This window comes from Macadamia integrifolia, unplaced genomic scaffold (genome assembly GCF_013358625.1).
Source record: "Macadamia integrifolia cultivar HAES 741 unplaced genomic scaffold, SCU_Mint_v3 scaffold1276, whole genome shotgun sequence".
Taxonomy (NCBI): Eukaryota; Viridiplantae; Streptophyta; class Magnoliopsida; order Proteales; family Proteaceae; genus Macadamia; species Macadamia integrifolia.
The window spans coordinates 99,341-114,983 of NW_024868141.1; the positions used below are offsets into that span (position 1 = coordinate 99,341).

General features: G+C 36.7%; 1 protein-coding gene across 1 annotated transcript; it reads left to right on the top strand.

Annotated features, from left to right (window-relative positions):
- The first annotated feature begins 1,052 nt into the window (after window positions 1-1,052).
- Window positions 1,053-5,757, top strand: LOC122063273 (4-coumarate--CoA ligase 2-like). The gene is made up of 5 exons (XM_042626978.1): window positions 1,053-2,131; window positions 2,585-2,783; window positions 4,531-4,744; window positions 4,831-4,933; window positions 5,520-5,757. The coding sequence occupies exons 1-5, from the start codon at window positions 1,145-1,147 to the stop codon at window positions 5,643-5,645; spliced, it is 1,629 nt and encodes a 542-aa protein (XP_042482912.1). The 5' UTR covers window positions 1,053-1,144; the 3' UTR covers window positions 5,646-5,757.
- Window positions 5,758-15,643: the final 9,886 nt, after the last annotated feature.

Below are 15,643 nucleotides of genomic sequence, written 5' to 3' on the forward strand. Positions count from 1 at the left end.
TCACATCAGTTGGGCGGGGTTGTATGAAGTTCTGCCAATTGCCATCCTATTCTAATTACATCATGTCTACACTTATAATTAGTGCTAGCCAGTAGTGCTCTGCAGCAAACCCCTTCCCTAGTAGTGTAATATCTACAAGGTTTACCCAAACTCAGACCCATTTATGTATGGCATGATGGGTATGTGCCGAAGTTGAGACTGAGAGAACGGTTTCTTAAAAATGGATACTAGACAAGATTTTGCGGGAGAACGTGAAGAGGATCATCATAATAAACCATTAATTAATTGCCAATATTTGCACAATCTTGAATCCGGCTCATCTCTTATAATTGTTCAATTACCCATCCTCAACACATGGACGTGCATCCCAGATTCATCCATCGATCACATAACCATCGGTGAAATAGCTAATTGGGCGGTTGAATAATTGAAAAGGATCTTTTTTCTACAATTTTAACAAATCAATTTTTATTAGTTGGGACAAGTTCAGCTGGATATGGATATATGCTAGGCGGGCTGGGTTGAGAACTTCCACACCTATCTAACTCCATAAATGGCAAGGAGAAGGGACCGCCATGGTCCAATGTTAGTGGGGTATTTTAGTAAATAGATGTCAAATAAATGCACAGGATAGGATCTTTAATTTCCTTTTTGTTTTTTTGGAGTAAATGATCTTTTCCATCTTTTTTTTTAGGTAAATGATCTTTTCCACTTTATTTCCACGTATATAATGTGACTGTCCTTTCCCTTGGTATATCATCCAAAAAGGTTATGAAAATCACATCTACAATTTTCACTAAAATTGGGAAATTTCTACTCCTTAGATACTGATCCAACAGTCAATCTACAATCTTACCAACTCCCACTGTTCATTACAACAAGAAACCCCCAAGAAGCTAAAGTGGCGCCAAAAGATCAGCTCTCAAGATTTTATTTTATTGTGAAACATTAAATGTTGAGTGCTAAGCCTTTGGTCCCTGAAGATTTCATGCCAACTCCACCCATCAAATACTCTAGTCTCTATATAATGAGTGCCCACAATTTCATTTGCAGATCTCTTGTATATTGTATACTGAGATCTTCACTCTGCTCTCTCTCTCTCTCTCTCTCTCTCTCTGTAGCCCTTCTCCTGCAACTTATTCTAATGGAAAAGAAAAAAGAAGATTTCATTTACAGATCAAAGCTTCCAGATATTTGCATCCCAAACCATCTCCCTCTCCATTCCTATTGCTTCCAAAATATATCCCAACACACCTCTCGTCCGTGTCTGATCAATGGCCCAACCGGCCAAGTTTACACTTATGCTGACGTGGAGCTTATCTCACGTAAAGTTGCCACCGGACTCAACAAACTCGGCATCCAATCGGGTCAGGTTATCATGAATTTGCTACCAAACTCGCCCGAGTTTGTGTTCACCTTCCTTGGTGCCTCATATCGTGGTGCTATCACCACCACCGCAAATCCCTTCTATATGCCGGCGGAGATAGCCAAGCAAGCGAAAGCCGCGGATGCTAAGCTCATTGTCACACAAGCTTGTTATGTTGAGAAGGTGAGGAACTTCGCTCAAGAGAATGATATTAAGATTGTTTGCATTGACTCGGTCCTAGAGGGTTGTTTGCATTTCTCCGAATTGACTCAGTTGGATGAGAGCGAGTTGCCGATTGTTGATATTGACCCGGACGATGTTGTGGCACTACCATTCTCGTCCGGGACAACCGGGTTGCCGAAAGGGGTGATGCTGACTCACAAGAGCTTAGTCACTAGTGTGGCTCAGCAGGTGGATGGGGATAACCCTAATTTGTATTACCATTGTGAGGATGTGTTGCTATGTGTGTTACCTTTGTTCCACATCTATGCCCTCAACTCGGTATTACTTTGTGGGTTACGAGTCGGCGCAGCGATTCTGATTATTCCTAGGTTTGAAATTAATGCACTAATGCAACTTGTACAAAAATACAAGGTTACAGTTGCCCCGTTGGTACCACCGATCATCTTAGCGATCACCAAGTGTACGATTGTTGATAATTACGATCTTTCGTCGATTCGCATAGTGAAGTCTGGGGCTGCACCTATGGGGAAGGATCTTGAAGATGCTTGTAGAGCTATGATCCCCAATTCCAAGTTTGGTCAGGTAAATTTTTTTTTATAATATTTATTAAAATAAGAAAGAAAGAATGCTATCATCTAGCATTCTCATGCCCAAACACAAGGAGAACGCTACCATCTAGCGTTTCTCATGCCCAAACATGATGCCTTGTTTTTAGGGGGCCATGAAAAGATGTACCTGTTCCCCTTGAAAAACAGGAGCCTATGTCTAGGCGTGGGGAATGCATATGATAGTGTTGCCCCTCCCTTAAATTAATTGGGGAAAAGAGATCTCTTCTTGGGAGCATGGCCCCTACACTAGCGTAGGGCTGACTTTCAACATTGTGTGCACTTTCACCTTTCATAAGGGGAGGGGTGGTTATTTCGCTCCTCTATGTTTGGGCACAGCCCGCACACTCTCAGATAGAGTCCTTTTTCTCATTAATTGTATTAGATTTGATAATTAAGATTATGAATTAGATTTTGCGTATATCATCAGGGATATGGGATGACTGAGGCTGGGCCAGTCCTATCGATGGGCCTAGCTTTTGCAAAGGAGCCATTTGAGATAAAACCTGGAGCATGTGGGACTGTTGTTAGGAATGCTGAGTTGAAGATCATAGACCCTGAGACTGGAGCTTCTCTAACCCGTAATGAGGCTGGAGAGATTTGCATTAGAGGTGCCCAAATCATGAAAGGTATGTTTTGATTAATTTGTTCCTTCTATTAATATTTCCAAGGAAGAAACACTCAGGCTCAATGTTGATATCTTATTAGGTTTCAACAAAAACGGTATTCAATTACAAGTATTTAATTTCTCACATCCTTACTTTTTGTGGGTAGCTGATGGAGACAAGTAGTCTTAAGAACCAAGCAGTCAGTTAACCAACTTAGTAGACTCATTTAAGTCGAATTTGATATGACTTTGACATTTTCTTAGCAGACTCTCATTTAAATCAAATTTGATATGACTACACATTTTCTTATGAATCAAGTTTTTCTTAAGCCATAGTGAAGGGGAATCTCTTGACTTTGGGCTTCAGATGCATGTGGGAGGATATCAAAATGTTATTTTGGAGAACAAATTAAATCTTATAGGGATTCATAAATCCTAGAATGGTGTGGTGAACCTTCCCCTGCGGTAAAGGAAAACTTTCTCATTTTCCTATTTAATTATCTAATTCATTGTTTGGTTTCATTTTACTTTTTTCGTTAATTCATTAACTAGGAAAAACATTGCTTCTATTGACATCACATTAAATCATCATGAAATTAGATAATTACATCTCATATATCATTTGAGATAGAGTTAGGGGTGAGGGACCTTCTCCTTGGGAAGCGTGTGGTTCTGAGTTCGACTCCTCTTACCTCTTTGGGGCCATTCATTCTGTTTAGTGTTTTTCACTATTTTCAGTGAAAGTTGAATAGTTCGTATTCAACCTCAGAATGACCCGGTCCATGCAATTGTGAGTTCAATACGGGCCAATGGACTAGTCAGGCCAAAGGCTTGGATACCCATTGTTAGCCAAGAAAAAAAAGTTAGGGATGAAGATTCGTTGAGCAAGTGGCATAAGGGAGTGCACCAATGTGGTGCAAGAAAACAATATTGTACATAGAAGGACAACAAAACCATTTTGTGTGAGAAGGAGAGACAGAGACTTAGAGATATACAAATGTGCTAACATACCATGTCCCAATAAATCAGAACATTTTTCTTAAAGAATATATATTTAAACTTAAATAATAGGTGAAAATTATACAGAGAGATATAGTGGTGCTAATGTACCATACACCAACAACTCAGATAACCTTTTTCTTTAAAGAATATACTCAAGCTTAAATAATAGATAAGAGTTTTCATTCACCTAGGAGGAAGGACACAATTACAAATCTAAGGTCATCATTACTCCCTCATTGTCATAGACACCCATCCAAAGAATTCCTCCACGCTCCAGAAAACTAGATCCTAAACAATATAGCTAATCTTGCTTGTGATCAAGAATTTTGGTCTGTTGTTTGACTTTAAATTGACTCAAATCAAGAAAACAAGATAAAAATATTTCCATATGAAGCTCCTCACACAACCCGAGTGGAATTTTTTTTAAAAGGGCAGGTCACCTAAAACACGAAGAGCTCACCAACCACAACAAATTTTTATTCTAAAAGTGATGAAAGAAGGCACTTTGAGTACTTGGCAACCTATCTAGGTTTAATAGGTGAAGTATAGGGATCGACCCTCCAACTTTGTGGATGGAGGACCCCACCAGAGGCAAAAAGTGATATAAGGACTATTGGTCCACCACTACCTCACCAAACCCAAATGTTAGTGGGCTATGATGCAACTTATATGTCAGTTATAAAAGCCCATAACACATATGACCCATGAGAAATTCTAGTAAAAATTTGAAAATGTAATGACGTATCTACCCTTGCCATTTTCTTCAGGGTACCTTAATGATCCAGAGGCTACAGAGAGAACCATTGACAAGGAGGGTTGGTTACATACAGGGGATGTTGGGTATGTTGATGATGATGATGAGATCTTCATTGTGGATAGATTGAAAGAAATCATCAAGTACAAAGGGTTCCAGGTAGCCCCCGCTGAGCTTGAGGCGATGCTCATCATGCATCCGAAGATCTCCGATGCTGCCGTAGTCTCGTATGTAGCTTATCATAGATGGGAGTTTTATCTGTTCTAATCTCAATTTGATGTTTGATCTGATTGGTTATATTTTTATGTTCCAGCATGAAAGATGAAGCTGCTGGTGAAGTTCCTGTTGCATTTGTTGTGAAATCCAACGGTTATGATATTAGTGAAGATGAAATCAAGCAATACATCTCAAAACAGGTGAACTTCCAAAATTGGATGAAAATCGTCTGTAGCCACTGCACCGGTGCAATGAGCATTGGGTGGCTGAGAGTCCTTTGGGGCATATACCCAGATTCTCTCAACCATACGATGTTCATCGCACCTCACCGCTCTACAGAGGATGTGGACTCACTCAAGTATAGGGCTATTTCAAGCTCTCACTCAAGTATAGGGCCATTTCAAGCCCATACTGAGAACAATCTCCAACAAAATATGGGCTTTCACACCCCAAAGCCAGTCTCAGCCCAAGACCTGACAATACTATGGTTGGGTAAGATAGCTTTCTGTTAATGCCCGGCCCAAGTTGTAAGTGGCAGAAGTGGTAACTTATCAAGGGAATAAGATCCCAATGACGCCGGGGTGGGGATTCCTTCCCACACCCTCTCAAATAATGGAGCCGTGAGGCCCACAGAGATACTGTATCACCTTGAAAAAAATGTGGGTTTCCCACTGAATAAATCTGTCTCTTGCCCTCTCATTGGTGCAGTTTCCCACTCTAGCATTGTGGGAAATCTATGCCCATTTATTAAAATAAGTATTTTTTATAAATTTTAGTCGCTCGCAGGTGGTGTTTTACAAGAGGATCAACAGGGTTTTCTTTGTCGATGCCATTCCAAAGTCACCATCTGGCAAGATTTTACGAAAGGATGTAAGAACAAAGTTGGCTGCAGGTGTTCCCAACCAGTTATGATGTGAAGGGCTCTCTTTTATGCCATACTACCTCTAGACCTTGATTTGTTTATATGTTGTAAACTTATCATTTGTACTTAGTTTAAATACATCCATGGAGGGTTTTATGATGAGAGGCTTATTGAGTTAACACAAGTTCTAAATATCTATTCTATACGAAGGAAAGAAAAAGAAAGAGCTAGACCTAAAAGAACTTTGACATCCTCTACAGTATCTCTTGTTTTCTATTTCTCACCAGCGGATCATTAATCTCATTAATTCCAAAAAAGAGCTTTCTATGGAAATACATGCTAGATATGATTTATATTTGGTTTAATTTTTTTCACATTTAAGAAGATTTAATTTAGTTCTAAGGTCACATTTGATAACATTTTAAAGAAGTATTTCCATTGGTTTTTGGTAAGTTTGGATCATTTTTTTGTTCTTTCGAAGTGAACTCGACATGAAATGTTAAAAAAAAAAGCTTAATTATTCAATAAACAAATAGGGAGAAATAAGAAACCCATGATAGCTTGACTCTCTCAATCTACTGTAGACACCTCATTTTCTTGCCTTGGAGGAATAGATAGCAATGATGATTGGGTGTCCTCAAAAGATATGTTAGGTCCAAATTATAGTTTTGGAGGTCTTATTTATCCCTCAATTGATGTTTTGTAAGCTTTTGAGAATTTTGAGGGAAATTATCAAAACATTGCCAAAATAACCTTGGAAAGATTGACTAGGTCAAAGGTTGCTCAAAAAACTATGAAATTTGTCCCAACTTTATGATTGGGTTTTTTTTCTTTTTCCTAATTATAGTCCCTTGTATAATGAAATGATTTGGAAACAATTTCATTTTCTTATAATTTTACAAAGGATTCTTTTTTTTTTTTTTTGGGACAAACTTTCGATTAATTTGATTAAAATAGTTTCTAATTTTCAAATATTTAGATAGTACTCAGAACAATCTATTAAAAACAAAAAAATAGGAGAAGGTTGGGTATGCCATCAGCTTTCTTATAACCAGCGATTCAACCAACGAGAGGGCTGAATGGGAGGGGCATACCCAGCCTTTTCCCATTATTCTTTGAATCACCTAATTTATACAGATTTTGTATTATATTTAAATACATTGAGGAAAAGAGGGACAAAAACAAGGTCATGTGTTTTGAATCTCTATTTTCTATATTTAGAACCATTTACAATACAACGTACCCTAATATATAACCATAGAGCTAATAGAGTATGAGAAGTCAAGCCAACCCCTTTAACCATCCTATACCAAATTGGACCAAGTTAGCATCCACACCTCTAAATTGAGCCCCACCAATACATATATCGTCTGTGATATCCCTAACCCATCTGTGGCCAGCTCACCATTTGTGATTGCCAGCAGCAAACTTAGATACCATTAAGCTGTGATTGGTTGGTTTTATATTTGGGCCAAGGGGTGGGTGGTTGGGTTCTTCTGGTAGATCAAATGGTTCATTCAAAAAAGCAAAAAAGAAATAGTTATATCACTCTAACAGCATTCATAGACAGCAGGAATAGCATCCTCGTTCCAACCAAAATAAGAAGAAAACCTAGGGAAAAGACACCAAATCCTCAATGTCTTAGCTGCCTGGTGTGGTTGGTCACCGGATGAGGCTGGCTATGGTTGTCTAACTTGGTTTATCCCAATAATAATATTGGTGATTTGGTCAAGTTATAGGAGTGAGTTCATTGTCATTTTTTTCTCCTAACAATGTGATGGAAGTTTGGAACCAAGTGGGAGAGTACTAATATATTATCTTGAAATAATTGTTTAATGTTGGATCTTAAAGGCCAGTTGGCTTAAATTATCCAAATTGTGATTACTGATTTATAATTTATTTATAAAACCCTAGTTGCAACTTATGCAATTATGATGCATTGTTCTTTTTGAAATTAATTAGTGATGATTTTACATTATGACATAAATAACAAACTCAACCTTCCAACTAAATGGGGTTGGTTATATGGATTTTTTTTTTTTTAAGCTAACGAGAGTATCTTGACTTTTGGATCCGAGTAAAGACAAAATATTTAAAAAAAAAAAAATAATAATTATAAAAGAAAGAACATCGCAACTACAATTGAATAACATCTCGCCTAAATGGAATCAACTACATGGATTTTTGTCCTCCAAACTACTCGGTTTGATGTCACACGTGAGTCAAGACCTACACTATGCATGACTTTCTTCACTATTTCTAGGGTTTTTTTAGGTCTGTCCCTAGTTCTTTTAGCCCTTCAATCTGAATCAGATCACTCTTCCATACTGGTGCATCCTAGAGGTTAAAGCCTCCGTTGTGATATCATAGGCATTAAATTCCTTATTATGTTTCTTTAGCATTTAAACTATGGATTATTTAATTGCAATAATTTTTTTCTTTTAAATTTAAATGATAAGATCATGTACATCTTATATCTAAGCTAATTTATATGTTGCTGACCCATTTTATTTGGAAATACATATTCGTTAAGAGTGTCGGTGACTCAAAAAAAAAAAAAAAAAAAAAAATCTATGAGAAAGGATTCAACTACAACATTTATTTTTTTTATTTTTTTATTTTTATGATTTAAATAGACGTGAAAACATTAATGTCATTGATACATATCGACATAGATTTCCTACTTGTCACAACTTTGTGAGCTATGTTTGCCAAAAAAAAAAATTCATTAGTTGGCTTGAGAAAAAAGAATAAAGTAGAGAGAATGTTACAGACACCTAACAAGAGGGGAATTATGCTCCAACATCATAATGCGATTGTTTGGTAAAAAAGAATAAGAGTTCTAATTCATTAAAATTACTCTAGACTTTTGTGATCCTCCATCCCTTCAGCTGAGCCTGTTGGACTCCAAACAAGATCCCCATACACATGCTTAAAATGTGTTTCATATCAACAAGTAATCAATAGTGATTGAGATATGTTTTTTTCCCCTATGTAAAATACCAGTAGCTCATTCAAATGTGTTATAGCAAGCATCAAAGATGAGTGCACAGATCATGATAGTTAAGTCATGATTTGGAAGGAAAAGTGTTGTAGGCTTAGTTGTGGAAGGTATACATGTGATTCAGAGCATGCGGATTGAGGTGGTTGAGTGGAATTAATCCACCACAAGGCAGGTTTAAGAATAGCATGCGGGTTAGGTCTTTCTTTTTTTAAGATGATTTTATTTTTGTCTGACCATATAAAACTAGCATATCATAATAGAGGGTGTGAAAAACGTAATGAGGTTATTTTCAGGTATTAAAGAGGTACATAAAAAGTTATTGAAAAGAAGCAATAAAAAACATTCGGTACGAGACCTAAATGGCATGCTGCCTAAATCTGCTTAATGAACTCCCAATAAATAAAAGTGTGCCAGACATAATCTGGTTGCCTATGGCTAAACCTGTACATGCGGTTAACATTCATCCATTGCCCTAGGAGATCCTTCGTGGGAATCCTTCCAAGAGAAAGCCTATAGAAGAAGAGCTTAAATTATGGGTGTACTTTGAGTTTCAAAGAAATGCCACCAATAATTTCTAATGATATCCCCCAATTTCTGCCCAAACCCAAAATAATCAAAGATGCCTCTCAAGTAACCTTATTCCAGTTTGTCATAAACCTTTGCCATGTCAAGTTTGATGGCCACATACCCAATTTTCCCTTTTGTTACTCTGAGGTAAATGAATATTTTCTGGACAATGATAATATTGTAGAGGTTTTTCTACCTATGATGAAAGTAGATTGGAAAGGGGAGACAATTTTGTGAACATATTTGAGTCTCTAGGCCGAGATTTTAGAAATGATTTTGTATGAGACATTGCATTGTATAGGTCTAAAGTCTTTGTTAGGTCTAAAGTCTTTAACAATATGCAGAGTTATCTTTTTTTGGGATGAGGCAAATAAAGAGATATCTCTTAAAAAAGGAAGTGATAAAATTGCAAATATCAAGATTTACTAAATCCTAGAATTAAAAAAAAAAAAAAAAAAAAAGGGCCTGAAAACCATCAGGACACAGGGCCTGATAGTTGAATGGAGATCATCTGAGACAATTTTCTAGTGCAGATGTGACCAACACAAGCTGAGTATGGATTTCAAATAATCTCGAATCTTATCCAGATTTCAAGGAGTGGCTTTCTCATTTCCTCAGCCCAAGTAATGAGCTTTTATATAAGAAAGGCAAAAGTTTCTTTGAACGGCTGCTTAGGAAGGGATCTTGCATTGTCAACAATTATTATGTCACATGGTTTAGTGACATAACTATTCCAATCATTTAATAGAGAGGACATAGTTTAGATTAACCACACATCAAATTTTAAGGACATAAGGTAGTCAAACCCCTCGAGTATTCACATTTATCCCCATCTATATCTATGCATCTCAATTGGTACTCAATCGCTATTGTGCACTTTTCCATGGTCCTTACATTTCAAAGTTCTATTTTACCACTTCTCAAGCTCCAGTTAAGCTTATGTTTAATATGTGAGCATTAGATCTCAATATATGTCTATTCATAAAATTTGTGTCCCAATTAAACTGCCCCATGAAAAATCTTTAAGTTATGAAAAGTCTTTAAAGTTCGCGATGGGTGGGCTACACAAGAAACTAGAGCTATAGAAGGAAAGGTTCCACCCCCACCCCCCTCCCCCCTCCCCCCTCCCCTTCCCCTTCCCCTTTTTCGTTTTTTTCCCCCACTAAATATAAAAAAATTAAGAAGAAGAAGAGGGAAAAAAGAGAGCTGGACCTCATATCATCAAATTCTGATGGCGACTGAAAGCCTACCCTGGCAGCCTAGCCTAATACCAGGCTGTGCTTCATGTTGCCTCCTGCACAATTTGGTGCCCGGCCAAGGCACCCTCCTCGGGCCCCATCTGTTCCTTATCCCCCTTGGACATTAAGAAATCTCGAAGGCATCTAGATTTGTCACGTGGTTGATCAGATTTGACTAAAATTTTGTAGAGAGGTATATCACAAGGTCTTCCACTCAAATGTCAATTGATAAAATAAGAGTTTGAAAATTTGAAAATATTTAGTAGCGGTTGGACTACTAGTAGGTTTTCTTTGACATACACAAGAGGGTATGCGCTAGATGGAGGGCTAAATGATTTAATCTGAAATATAACTTCTAAAAAAAAAACTGAAATTTGACATGTGACCTAATGAAAACATTTCCTAGAAATTTAATGGTTAACTTTTCTATAACATTATTCTACATTGCAAAATTAAATATACTTATTTAGGAGATTCTTCCTCAAATGGCTCGGTGAAAGATTTTTATTTTGTTGCAATTATATGTACAAAGAAGGTCTATTGATATTCCGTTTTATTCAGCTCTATCTACAAGTTGAGGCCAAAGTATTCATAAATCCATTCCTTTCTTTTATTTTATTTTTGTCAGAATTTTTCTCAAAACACGAAGAAGGAGCAATGGCCATTAGTGGCCTTGGATTTTTCTTTTTTTCTTCATAGAAATTATTGACCTTGGATGGGTGGATGGTAGCGAAAAATGGAGGAAAACTTTTTTTTCCCTTATGCCTATGTTTGGTTGGAAGGGAAATTGAAAGGAATGGAAGTAAAATTTTCACACTTAAAAGAGAAATATATGTAATCATTACTCCATGTGACTTTAACATTAACTTTAAATCATTCCATATTTGGTTATAAAATTTCACTTTACTTTGCATTCAAAACCCTTTGCTATAATATGTAAAATAAAAATTACATATAAAATATATCATTACTAAATATGATTAAAAAAATTCAAATAGTCTATACAATCACATGGGATAATAATTATAAACATTACTTTTTAAAGTATGAAAATTTCACTTCCCTTCCTTTTAAATTCCCATTGCAACTAAAGAGAGCCTACATTTTTTTGATAGGAATGGTTTCTTCTTGTGATTTGATGTTTTCATGTTTTCCCTCCATGGTTGTTAGGATGAAAATCCTCTGTTTTTCTCATCCCTGTTTTTTCTTGTTTTGCTACCTGCAGAACACGACACGTGGATAACTTTAAGATCAACGGTCAAGGTTGGGTGAAGATTATTATATCTGGTGCGTTGGTCTTAAAGTTATCCATGTGTCGTGTTCTGCAGATAGCAAAACAAGGAAAAACAGGGATGAGAAAAACAGAGAATTATTTTCCTGGTTGTTAGAGGTTGATGATTCTGTGTAATTTCTTTTCTTCCTTTTAGAGACTTACTTTTCTACTAAAAATGGAAATATTTTGAAGGGAGTCAAACAAGTTATCCTTTTTCTATCTCACAGAACCTAAATAGATCACCAATATTTTGTGTCAGCTCACCAAGGCCATTTTTTTTTTTTTTAAAGAAAGTAATTATGTTATTACAAAAGGGGGCTCCACCATGGTTGGGAAATCAGGTTTTCTTATCCAACTCATAATTCTCAAAAACCTTGTGAGTTAGATGAATCAACCCTTGTCAAGGTGATCACATTTTGTATTTTATCTAAAGGCAAAGGAACTCTGCCCATCGGCTCTTACGTTGGTGCACGAAAGCATCTTAATGCATGGTTGGGGGAGGGTTAGTGCGGTCCTTTTACATCTGCCTATATCTAGGCATAGGGAATGCTAGACTGGCAAAATTCTTTTCCCCTATATTTAAATATCTTAAGTGTTGTAATTAGTTTCACAACACTTGGAAACATATACCCATATCACAAACATAACTTAACCCTCATCTTAAAGGTACATTCATCTATATGTGCCGTTGAATCTCAAAATGCTCAAAACAATTCTTCTTCTGCTTCTTTTTCAGCCTTCTACGTCATTCATTTTGGTACCAACCCCATCCTCCATAGTCTTATAAAAAAATATAGGTTCTTCATCAAGAATACAATCTACCAGGTGAATTCCTTCTGGGTATCATATTTTCACCGGAATGCATGGCAGCTAGGCATTGAGAATATGGGATTGGATCCAAAGTTTTGAGTTCATTTATTTCACCCAGTTTTAAATTGTGAAGGCACAATGAGCCTCACTCTTTGCCCAAAATTGTACTATGTCAGTAGAATAAGACCAATATAGTTAGATTCTCCTATCTTCACCGTGTGCTTTAAGACAGCCCCTCTACCTTCCCCTTTCTCTTTCTCTAGTAGCTGTATTCCAAGTCTCATATGGCACTGTAACGTAAGATAGTTAAAAAAAAAAAAAAAAAAAAAGATCAATATGGTTGGCTTTTTATAACTAACTTAAATTTGGGAGTGGGTTCCCTAAAATGCAGTATGGCTTCTACACCAGTCGGTGGGCCAATGGGAAAAATAGTAAAAGTATTAAGGGCATTTCCACCTTTCATGTGGGATAGGGGTCATTTCTCCCCCTGTGTCTGGGCGTAGGCGCTATGTGACCTTTTAGGCTTCTTTTTCCCTTTTAATTAAGCTGAAAAGAAATCATATAACTTATGAGTTGTATGTAAATGTTACTTGCATGTTAAAAGAACATTTTTTAGATTGTAGCGATCAGCTTAAACTACAGACTAGATTAATGAAGAGTCATATGCAATGTCAAAGTCGATGTGCATGATCCTAACCATTGGGGACCTCTTGATTAACCAGATCGATAAGTGACACATTATGGAGCAATGATAAAATCATGACCTTTTGCCCTACAAATATGACAAACTTGAATATTCCTGAATTTTATTAATCGACTTAGATTATTGTGTCTAAATATGTTAAATTGCATGTGGAAAGTATTTTTCGAGGGCCACAGTCTTCTTAGAAAATAGGAAAGATACTAATATATTTGTGCTTTAGATGCCGTCAAGGGGATCTACTAATCAATTTCCTAAAGCACTTTCCTAAAGGAGAAGAATGCACCAAAGCCCCTCGATCGGCGAGAGATGTGGATAGTTTGACAGCACTTCGATACAACATGTAATTCTTTTCTATTTCATCCAACTCTTCTGATTTTGATTTTCAAATTCATTGATTTCTTGAAATAAATCAATAAATTGATTTTAAAAATAAATTTAAATTATTTTATTACAAACATTGCACAACTTTCAAGAATAAGAAATTCATTTGGTAATTAATTTTGAAAATTGATTTCATCACTTCTTTCTCCATCTGCAGAACAAGTATCCAAAGGTATCCAAAGCCCTCAATCTCATCTCTTCTTCATTCTCTGACATGCTGCTCTCAACATTATCGATACCCTAACATTTAATTGGACATTTATAGGTTATACTTCTCTTTGATGCACAATGACAAAACCTCATCAAAGTCCCCCCTCAAATTCCTTTAAAAAAATAAAAAAAAAATAAATAAATAAATAAAAAGCAAGAGAAAATAATCTTCAGATGAACAGATCTCAAATGATGCAATAGAAACGAAGTTTTTTTGGGTGGGGCACGGAGGCCACGAAATGACCACTATGCCTGAGCAAAGTCCAATTTCTCACCAAAAAACACTTGCCCTGTATTAACTAATGAATAAGAAAATTGGGATGAGGCAGAAAAGTCTGGCTAATGTAGTAGGTGATACAATTTCAACAAACCAAGAAAGAGACATAAAATATGAAGTTTCCCTCAAGTTTATCCAGAAGAACGAGAAAAGTAAGTCTAGCATATAAAGGTTCCCGTCAAACATGATGTTAAAAAAGTCACCAAAGTTGCTTTGCGCTAGGTTTCTTTCATCCTCAGTCAAGGGAGAAATTGTGAATCTAGATATTCACGCTGTTCTCTTCACCGTGGGTTGTAAAAAATTTTTATCTTTTATTTTTTCAACGTCGTAGAATTGAGTTTTTCCACATCTACGGACAAGGGAAATCAAATGGGTTGAATGGTGTCTATAGACTATCTTGTGACAGTTGAAAAGTATTTTGGCTATTTGTAAAAAAGTGTTTGTAGACATTAATAACCCTAGGATGTTAGTTAAACCCTATTCTATTGGTGTAGGAAAACTTTTCCCAATATCTTATGGGAAAATGAATTTTCGTTAATTGTGTGGCCTCTAAGCCAACTCGAGGCTAATGAAGGGGGAAAGGAAAAGGATGGGGGGGGGGGGGGTTGCACATGGGGCATTAAGGACGGATGGGTTTTCTGGGTTTCACAAGGAATGAGTCATTTCATTATCCTATGTGTTTGGGTGAAGGGGTCAGCTGGCCTGAAAACGTTTTTTTCCCTCACATCTTATATATCATTAGGGAAAGAGTTTTCTGACTGGTTATGATAGGGTACACTAGTACCTTTATTATCTCTCTCTCCTCTTAATATGAAATGATGATCACATTGTCCTCTCATGTACATGTATGATATTTTTTTACTACACTTAATTGATGCGCTCCCCTATGCGGTTTATTTAGAAAACCCTCTTGTATATATTTATTCAATATTTTGTGGAATGTAACGATGTTAAGTTGCATAAAATACTTGTTGCTTATGACTTTCATTTAGGGCAGATGATCTTTGGCAGCTGCGTGGCCCTTGCATAGGCTTGGATAAGGGGAACACATAAGGGCATCAATAATCAATAGGGATGGGAATATCATTTCAAGGGGAGGGGCGGTGGTTACGGGTGGCCCTGTGTCTGGATGGAATCAAAATCTCTGTTTTTCTCATCCCTGTTTTTTCTTGTTTTGCTACTTGCAGAACACGACACGTGGACAATAGAAGATCCAACGGTCAAGGTTGGGTGAGGATTATTACATCCGGTGCGTTGGTCTTAAAATTGTCCATGTGTCATGTTCTGCAGGTAGCAAAACAAGGAAAAACAGGGATAAGAAAAACAGAGGATTATTTTCCGTCTAGACGTGCAGGCCTGGAAATAATCTTTCTCATTATTTAAATAGAAATTACTTTTGAGAGGATTGTTTCCCAATTTTTATGATGAACCTTTTGATTAAGTTGCCCTCTTTCTTCTCCTTTTCATGATTGCCGTTTCTAAAAGAAATGTTTTACATATTATTTTGAGAGGACCATTTTCACTTTGGTTGAAGATTTGTATGAGGGGGCGACATGTCAAGTAAGAGAGCATGGATTTAGGATTT

What these genes read in the sequence shown, in the direction of transcription:
- LOC122063273 (XM_042626978.1), top strand. Translation starts at nt 1,145, where the DNA reads ATGGAAAAGAAAAAAGAAGATTTCATTTACAGATCAAAGCTTCCAGAT. An exon ending in CCAATTCCAAGTTTGGTCAG is followed by an intron (nt 2,132 to 2,584) that starts GTAAATTTTTTT and finishes GTATATCATCAG; the next exon opens with GGATATGGGATGACTGAGGC. An exon ending in TCCGATGCTGCCGTAGTCTC is followed by an intron (nt 4,745 to 4,830) that starts GTATGTAGCTTA and finishes TTTATGTTCCAG; the next exon opens with CATGAAAGATGAAGCTGCTG.